This window comes from Argentina anserina, chromosome 4 (genome assembly GCF_933775445.1).
Source record: "Argentina anserina chromosome 4, drPotAnse1.1, whole genome shotgun sequence".
In the NCBI taxonomy this organism is placed as follows: Eukaryota; Viridiplantae; Streptophyta; class Magnoliopsida; order Rosales; family Rosaceae; genus Argentina; species Argentina anserina.
Window position 1 is genome coordinate 921,096 of NC_065875.1, and position 9,846 is coordinate 930,941.

A 9,846-nucleotide genomic window follows, 5' to 3' on the forward strand; every position below is an offset into this window, starting at 1 on the left:
AGAATGTCATCCACAAACACCACAACAAACTCATTCAAGTACGGGCTAAATACTTGGTTCATCAAACTCATAAAGACAGCTGGTGCATTCGTTAGACCAAATGGCATGACAACAAACTCATAATGTCCATACCGGGTCCTGAAGGCTGTCTTCGATATATCTTCTTCCTTCACCCTGAGCTGATGATAACCGGACCTCAAATAAATCTTAGAGAACACCGTAGCACCTTTGAGCTGATCGAACAAGTCATCAATCCTAGGTAAGGGGTACCTATTCTTGATGGTCACCTTGTTCAGTTCTCTGTAGTCCACACATAACCGCAGAGAACCATCTTTCTTCTTCACGAATAAAACCGGTGCTCCCCAAGGTGAAACACTAGGTCTAATGAACCCTTGGTGCAATAGCTCATCGATTTGCACCTTCAACTCCTTAAGTTCGTTCTGCCCCATTCTATAAGGCGCCTTTGACACAGGTGTTGTACCAGGTACTACATCAATGCAGAAATCTACCACTCTTCGAGGAGGTAGCCCCGGTATCTCTTGGAACACTTCACCAAACTCATATACTACTACAATGTCTGCGATAGTTACTTTCTGATCCACCGACTCCACATGTGCCAAAACTTCTGATCTCATGGCATTATCTGACTTGAGGCAACGATAACGAAACACTGGCTCTCCGGGTCTATGAAAGGACACCACCATGTCAAAGCAATCAATCACCGCATGATGCGGTCTCAACCAATCAATCCCCAAGATCACATCATAGATGTGGTCCGGAATCACAATCAACGAAGCAGAGAACTCTCTACTCCCAATCACAATCGGACAAGCATTGCAGATTGTCTCTAACTCAAGGGACATTCCAAGGGGTGAAGTAACACATAAGGCGTTCCCAAGAGGTGTAGGAATCAATCCTAGCATCTCTACTACCGAATTAGCAATGAATGAATGCGATGCTCCTGTATCAAATAGTACTCTAGCAAGGTAGTCAAAAAGTGATAATGTACCTTCCACCCCTGTGTCTCGCTGACCCACTGCAAACACTCTAGCTTGGCCCGTTGTTAGCTGTCTTTGCGGCCGTTCCTGTCTACCCTGAAGAGGTCGGGTACAATCTCGAGCTATGTGTCCCACTTGCCCGCACCGGTGGCAGCCTGCCTTCTTCGGTTTCGGACATGCTGAGGCGTAATGTCCCATCTCGTTGCAGCCATAACACCTCACTGCTGCCAATGGTCTGACTGGTGCAGCCCTGATAGCTAGGGGTGTCGCCCTTGCCGGAACCTGATGGTGGGGTCTTGGCCTCTTCCATGACCTACCCGTCGGCCCTGAGTACTCGCTGCCTGAACAGATTGCCTTGCCTTTTCCCTTTGCGTCTCAACATGGGACTTGACAAACCAGCCAGAGTAATCACTCTCCATCTCCATCACATCAAATTGAGTCTTGCACTGCTTAAAAATCTCAATCATATACAAACAACCATAACTGGATTTCCCAAAGTATCTATGGATCAATTCGGGATAGTTGTGCTTCTTCTCTCTCAACTGAAAGTTATGGATCAATTTGGGAAGTTGGTGCTTCTTCTTCAACCGAAAGTTCTTCACAACCAAAGGAACAGGAGGAGTAGTAGCAGTGAACCACAGACTCTCATCACCTATATCATAGTAATGCAACACAACTGAGTTCTGATATCTAGCCATCTTAGCAATTTCAACCTCAAAAAACGGAAAGTGATCTTCCCTCCTTTTGTCCCGTATCCAATGAATTGCGCCATTGCAATACACGGCCCCTTCTCTGCTCCCGTCGTCGAGATGCCAGCCCTCCTCGTCCTCATTGAAAGGAATCTCGAAACTCCTACCCCAAGTTCCGGTCTCGGACGAGTATATCTCAATCTGGTGGCACTCGTCGAAGTTTTTGTCATGACTCACACACACCACCGTGTAATGAGGCGATTCCGAAGGATCGAAAACTAAGCCATACCTCACAAACATATCACAGATCTGCTCCTTGTTCATAAGGCTTGGAGCAGAGATAGCCCGGAATTCGTTCGTCGTGGGATTGACAACATATACCCGGGGATGACTGTTTGTTTCTTCTTCGGAGGCTTCAACAGAGCAGAGGAAGAGGCCATTGCAAGACTGAAGAATCCTTAGCCTGGTAGCGGAGCTGGTGAGACCTTTAAAGGGATTACCAGCCGAGATGCCGACTGAGTTGATGGTGCCTTGTTTGGTTCGGGGTGAGAAGAAAGCGGAGATGCTGGGATTAGGGTTTTGGAGATTGTGGCAGCAACGAAAATCGGGGTCGGAGATGAGAGAGAGCCAGTGCTTGGAGACACACTTAAAGCGGATCAGGGATAGAGCCGGTGTCGATATGAGGATCTGCCTGAGGAGCTCTTCGATATTCGCTACGATCTCTGCTGAAGATGATGCCATACTCAACTAGGGTTCTTTTTCTTGAAGAACTTGGTCTTTCTCTGGAAGTAAGTCCCGTGTTAGTGTGTTACTACAATATATATGAGACAACGAGATGGAAAACAGGCCCAATGCGCCAAAATAGCATAATATATCTTAAAGTCCACAAATACGCAAAGTGACTTCAGTTTAATAAAACAAAAATTACAAAATTCGGTACAATATGAGATTATACCATCGAACTATTCATTCATGAAATATGGTTGAAGGATATTTGGGGATATCGGGTTACTACATTGTGTATATACATATGTGGCATGTCTTGGCGTCTTCAGCAGTTCTCTTCTGTTACCACCGGACATGTTCATAGTTTTATGTATAATTTTCACTCTTGAACTTAGCATTATTGATCAATTTCCGAAGGTTTCTGTAAATTAGCCATTTTACTATCTTGCATTCTCACTCTAATGACAGCCTTCGTCTAGTCACGGACTTTTATACAAATCAAACCAGGCTCCTAGCAATTTCAGCACAATCCCATTTTTCATGAATTATAAGAACAGTCCGCTAACAACCGTTGGAAGATAAATTCTTGATTCCCGTCAAGAAGTAATTCTCCAAAAGCACCATTCATGATTTATATTCCACATATCCCAGAACATAAAACCAGATATTCAAACAAAAGAAGTCAGGAAAAATAAGAAATAGAGACAGAACAAAGGAAAGAGAAGGAGCTATAAAAAATAAGAATTAGAGACACCGATCAAAGTAGAAGACACAAAAAAGAGTCATTGCAAAGGAGATCTGAGCACAAAAGCCAAATAAAAAACTGCGTACAACTGCAATCGTCCAAAGAGTGAAAAGTATAACAGAGAGCAGTCGACAAAGCCACACTTATCGCACCAAATGATCTGAAATCTAACAAGGTTGAATCACATGTATCATATATGTACCTAATGATCTGAAAATAATTATGACATCATAAGTAGTTAAGACTTAAGACTAGATAATTCTCTGCTGCCATAAAAAAAATTTATTCCCAAGTTAAGAAACCTTTACAGCCAAAAGAACTACATTACCATGGCTTCATAACCTCAGAATGTGGACATATCCAGTAGTAGATTTCCAATTTTCCATGACTATCAAGACCCCAGAAAGGAGGAACCATTTTTTACATGTAAATCACCGGTATATGAGAATCATATGCTGAATGAATTATTATTACTGAAATATGCTTAACCCAGACGGCCAGACCTTTTACTTTCCGTATATGAATTAGAAACAATGACCATTACAATTCTCTACTGCTAATGACATAATTCTATAACTTCAATCAACTTAAAACTAGACAGAAGGGATGGATTTTATTATACCAAGAAAACTAGTTTACGAATCAGATAGATAGATATATACTGACTTCATTTTTATGTATTGTACAGACCAAAAAAACATATAATAGACAGAAACTCTAAGTCTAGACAAAAGAAGATATACCCGACAGAAAACATGTTTAATATTTACTCAAATATTTTCCCGGTAATGATCTGATATGCAAAGATTGTGCCGGCCCCCGAATTAAACATGAAGTCAGGGGCCGGTTCATATAAATAGCTTAGTGATAACAACTATTCTATTAAGTAAGAAATACATGGTGTTAAGGACAGTAAATATTGGCTAAAACATTTGCTAGATTTCCACTAGTAATGAACACCTGGTAAAACAAGATCCATGGATCAAAACTCAGTAATCTACACAATCCCAGAATTTAAATCTATCTAGCTCAATCTTCTGTAATTCCCTCTGCAATTTGAATATGAAATCAACAAAAACTGACAACTCAGCAAGAAACATTGCAAGAAACATTGCAATTGGTAACTGAATTTTCTAATACGAAGCATAACTTGATTACAAACAAAGTAACAACCCAGAAGGAACCACTGTCATAAGTAGATAAGTACTTGAAGTAGAAAGCATAACATACATGGGAATAGAAGCACATCATGTATGGGATACATAGATTCCATCCTCACAAACTAGCTAAAGTCTCCCTATAAGGAAAAGCAAAACCCTCCCAATCATTATGCTTATCACCTAATCCTAGAAAAAGTTTCCTTCTGGCTAACTTAACACATGTCTTGAAGGTCTTAGTCACAAGATTATAAGATATGACCTTACCAGGCAAGTGCAACAAAAGATCAGTTGAAGTACCCTCCACCTCAAAATATGTTTGATCCTCCTGAACAAGCCCCAAGATGACGAAAGCGATCGGAATGCGTCTACGAAGAGCAGCAGCGACAAGCGGATTGAGATCAACATTATACTTGACAAGCCATCCGGAATAGTCACTCTCCATCTCCATCACATCAAATTCGGTCATGCAATGCTTATAAGTCTCAATCAAACACAACCGCCCGCCACACTCCCCAAGATACCTACTCGCCAAAGTCGGCCACTCAGTGGGGAAGATTCCATCCCCGCCGAATGTTCCTCCCTCCTGTAACGCAATGTTCTTGACAACCAAAGGGACAGGAGGAGCCACAGGAGCAACCCCCAACCGTTCCTCACCGAAGTTAAAATAGTGCAACACATCACACTCATCTCTGGACCATGGACCATCACCCGTCCTTATCGAGCCCCAGCTCAAGCCTGCATTCGCTCTGCTCCTTATCCAATGCACCGCGCCGTCGCAGTACACGGCGCCCTCCCGGCTCCTTGAGTCGAACTCCATCGGCTTGGGGAAGAAAGGAGCATTGAGCTGCTTCTTCTTCCACCCTCCGGTCTCAGACGAATATATCTCAATCTCATGGCGGCCGTCGCGGTAGCTGTTGATGCACACCACCTTGTAATGCGGTGATCTGGAAGGATCGAAAGCCAAGCCGTAGCGGACGAAGCCGTTTCTGAGGATCGTTTCAGAGACCGTGACCCCGGGAGGGGAAAGAGCCCGGAATCGGTTGGTGGTGGGATTGACGACGAAGACGGGGTGGAGTTTGCGGTGTTTGGAAAACGCGTAGGGAATGTGGCAGAGGAAGAGGCCATTGCAGGACTGGAGGATCCTGAAAATGGAGGCGTCGGGGGCGGAGTCGTGGAGGGCTTTGAAGGGGTTCCGGCCGGGCTGTTGGAGTTGGAGGTGGACAGAGATGAAGGAGTCGTCGAAGAAAGCGGAGGTTTTGGGGTTTTGGAGACGGAAGTCGGGGTCGGAGATGAGAGAGAGCCAGCGCTTGGAGACGGACTTGAAGCGGAGCAGAGATAGAGCCGGAAGCCTTACCAGGATCTGCTTCAAAAGCTCATCGATATCGGCTACTGTTTCGGCTGAAGACATTGATGACATTTTTGGAGCTCTGGATTTCATCTTGCCAATGCCTTTCCAGAGTGACGCACTTTTATATATATATGAGCGAAATATAGCCAAAACGACAGCGTTTGAGTAAATATTCGAAAACGACCAACAAGTTTGTTGTACCCAATGGTTTAAATAATGGTTATCGGCATCGTATCGGTTTTGTAAAATAAAAATATAACAGAGATATATCGACATATATCAGATTTATCTTTTTTGTTAATTTATAATTTAAATTTAATATATTTATAAATATATACTTTAAAATATTCAAAATATACCAAATAATATTAACTATTAATTGAACAAAAAGTGAGGTCGAGTCCTAACCTGCGGTGCGTTTGTGGAAGTTAGACTATAAGTGAGTGATACGTGAGAGTTGGATCAAAATTTCCTCAGTTGATTACCAAAGATTAAAATGTTTACAGATATCTGTTTATTAGCAGAAAATTAATTTGTGAAACAACCATATACAAATTGAGTAACATTATTCAGCTCTATCAATTCTATGAATTTTTGCTGAAATGTTAGTGGGAAAAGAAGCAGAAGCACTTCCTGGCAATTCACCAGGATGCTTTCAGCATACACAATTTAAGCTTTTCTCCAAGTATCAAATGTATCTTTATTAGTAGTTTTCAAATCACAATATTAGTATCAAGTTATGATTATGTTGAAACAGTGCAATGCAATATATTGTTGAGAAAACTTTAGAAAGAAATCGAGGGGAAGCGAAGCATACAACCAAGCATTGATTTTGCTACTGAAGAAATAAAAATTTCAGTTATATGAATTCCAGACATATATATGTTTTGATCAACTTCATTCCAACTAATCAGAGGAATGGAAGAGATGTTCCTGGTCAAAGTAATATTCAGTTGAAGTAGCCTTTTTATAGTACCTTGTTGGCTTGTTTAGAAATAATTTTCCACAATGAAAATCTTATTAGTAGCTTGTTTAACACACAGAAAGCAAACAACAGAGTTTGAAATCAATCTCACAATTTAACAATATCTGCAAACCCCTATACATATGCAAATGAAAGAACTGAGTGGATGATCTACATGGAGAATGAAGGGAACATATACCAAAAGTTTATATTGAACACCTGGATGTAATTATTATACTGTAGCAAGCAAATTGCATGTTTTCATTGAGCTACAACTCAAAAGGGCCAACACAACAAAGAGAGTTAAAAGTTGACAACATATTTTAAGACTGATTATGTCAGTTTAGGTAGTATTTTGGTGATGTGTAAGCCCAAGTAATGAACAGAAATTTCACTGTTTCAGTGTCTTGATCCATTTCTGCTGGAGCCCAGAATTCGGAGTTGTGAAACCTCAAATACCTGTTCCACAGAACTATTGTTTCATTTCAGATCCAACATATTCAGAAACATTTTTGCCCATGATATATGAGAAATCAATCATCTTTACTCACATATCAGCCAAACAAGTGAACAGATGCAAAGTTTGAAGCTTTTTTTCTTTTGGTCTAATCAAAGTTCAAACTTCAAAGCTTCTGATTATTGATAATCCATTCTTGATGGTCCAACAGTCCCTTCGGTTATTATGATCAGAAACTATTCTGGTTCTCATTCATAACAAATTAAAGCATATATACTACAGAAGAACCCTGTAGCATCGCTATGCCTCAGCTGAGGGAATCAGAATCTTATGTCTTGGTTTCTTTAAATTTTACTTTTTAGTCCTCAAAACATTTGATTCTTTAAATTTTACATCATCTATCACTACATCGGAAAAACCTTCCCACAATTCCAAATCAAACCAGGACTCCTAGCAATGTCATGAGAACAATCAGCTTACAACTGTAGGAAGATAAATTTAATTGCCCGTCAAGAATTAACAAAAGCACCATTCATGATTCACATTCCACATATCCCACAACATAAAACCAGAAAATCAAACTAAGAAGTGATGAACAATAAGAATTACAGCCAAAACAAAGGAAAGAGAAGGAGCTTTATCTGTTAAATTTTTTTAAAGAGTTTTGTACACCGATCAGAGTAGAAGACGCAAAGAAAGAGTGTTTGTCAAGGAGATCTGAGCACAAAGGCCACTTATAAGACTACAACTGCAATCGTCCAAAGAGTGAAAAGTATAACAGATAGCAGTAGACAAAGCCACTCTTATTGCACCGAATGATCAGAATAATATAAGGTTGAATCAGATGTATCATATATGTACCTGATGATCTAAAAATAACTCTGACATCGTAAGTAGTTAAGACTAGATACTGCTCTGCTGCCATAAAAAAAATATGATTCCCAAGTTAAGGAACCTTTACAGCCAAAATCACTACATTACCAATGACTTCATAACCTCAGAATGTGGACATATACAGTAATAGATTTCTGTGACTATTAAGACCCAAGCAAAAACGAACCATTTTTTACAAGTTAATCACCAGTAGATGAATCACATGCTGAATGATTTCTTAGTACTATAGTATTCCTTACCCAAATATTTTACTTTCTGTATATGAAATGGAAACAATAACCATTACTTCTCTACTACTACTACATAATTCTATAACTTCAATCAGCTTAAAACTAAACAGACAGGACAGATATCATTCTACCAAGAAGAGTAGCTTACGAGCCAGATGTATATAATTATACATATATAAATAATGTTATTGTTCAGATGACTTCAATTCTACATAGTATTGCTGTGTAGACACTGACTTCATTTGTATATATTGTACAGCCCAAAAGATATATAATAGAAAGAGACTATAGACAAAAGAAAATACACCAGATAGTAAACACAAATGTGATGTCTAATATTTACTCAGATATATGCAGGTAATGATTAACATCCTCTCAAATAAATGGGATCAAGAGTTAATAGTGTCACGACCCAGTGGAGGAGAGGAGAACTCCGAAGTTAAGCATGCTTGGCCCAGGGCAATCCCAGGATGGGTGACCCGCTGGGAAGGTGCTTCTGAGCTCCCAAAAAACAAAACCGTGAGGGCTATGCCCAAAGCGGACAATATCGTGTTACGGCGGAGCGGTCTGGGTCGTGACAGTTGGTATCAGAGCCTAAGTGCGTATTTGGCGATTATCAATATCATCCGGGAGCGATGATCTGACTGCAGGCGGGCCCCCATCACATGCTCCTCGGTATTGATATGTCGTCGGGTACGCGAGAGTGTTTTAGGAGCCATACCTAATGGTTTGGTCCTCCGAGAAGTATCGTGATGATACTTCGAGGATTCATCATATCCTGAAATTTCATGTTAATACCTATTGAATCTGTTTTAGTTGAATTCGAGATTTCACAAGTATTGACTAAGTGTTTCGTTGTTTGAAGGTGATGAACGCTGATAAGGGCCGAGGACGGGCGAGAGGACGTGGTCGAGGTAGGACCGCGGGCCGAGTCCGCAACGTGGAGAACCTTTATGAGGAGGCTGCTCCACAGGTAGAGCGGGTAGGCCGAGGTCGAGGTAGGGCCACAGGTCGAGTCCGCAACGTGGAGAACCTCTATGAGGAGGCTGCTCCGCAGGAGGAGCAGGATGAGCCAGCTCCTGCAGTTAGAGATGACGGTCGAGTGTTGAAGCTGATCAAGGATATTAGTGCACTGTCAGCTCCGACATTTCATGGGGGACTAGATCACATGGTAGCTGACCATTGGATCGAGGGTATGGAGGCTTATTTTGAGTTGATGGAGTGCACAGAGATTGAGAAGAGAAAGATAGCTACATTCTTTCTCAAGGGTGATGCTCTAGATTGGTGGAAGAGCATGAGACAGACTGTGGATGTGTCTACATTCACATGGGGAGATTTCACCACCATATTCCAAGAGAAGTATTTTCCAGCCTCAGTACAGGAGGACTTAGAGTTGGAGTTCCTGGCATTGGTACAGGGAGACATGACCATTAGAGAGTATGATGCTCGATTCTCGGAACTGTATCGGTATGTCAGGCCTATGGGTGCGACTGCTTTAGCTCAGAAGTATCTACGTGGGCTGAAACAAGAGTACAAGACCATGATATCAGTCCTTTGCCTGACTTCACGGGAGCAGATATTTGAGAGTGCTATGAGTTTGGAGCAAGCAAAGAAGACTCGAGCAGGTGATGTGGG

General features: G+C 41.3%; 2 protein-coding genes across 2 annotated transcripts; both read right to left on the reverse strand.

Moving 5' to 3' along the window:
- Positions 1 to 1,255: 1,255 nt before the first annotated feature.
- On the reverse strand, positions 1,256 to 2,428 carry LOC126790825 (F-box protein At5g07610-like). The gene has a single exon (XM_050517177.1). The coding sequence runs from the start codon at positions 2,426 to 2,428 to the stop codon at positions 1,256 to 1,258; it is 1,173 nt and encodes a 390-aa protein (XP_050373134.1).
- Positions 2,429 to 4,277: 1,849 nt separating this feature from the next.
- On the reverse strand, positions 4,278 to 5,756 carry LOC126791261 (F-box protein At5g07610-like). The gene has a single exon (XM_050517688.1). It carries the CDS (start codon positions 5,754 to 5,756, stop codon positions 4,434 to 4,436), a length of 1,323 nt encoding a protein of 440 aa, XP_050373645.1. The 3' UTR covers positions 4,278 to 4,433.
- Between the last annotated feature and the right edge of the window lie 4,090 nt (positions 5,757 to 9,846).

Excerpts from the sequence above, each read along its gene's own strand:
- LOC126790825 (XM_050517177.1), bottom strand. The coding sequence starts at position 2,428 with ATGGCATCATCTTCAGCAGAGATCGTAGCGAATATCGAAGAGCTCCTC.
- LOC126791261 (XM_050517688.1), bottom strand. The coding sequence starts at position 5,756 with ATGAAATCCAGAGCTCCAAAAATGTCATCAATGTCTTCAGCCGAAACA.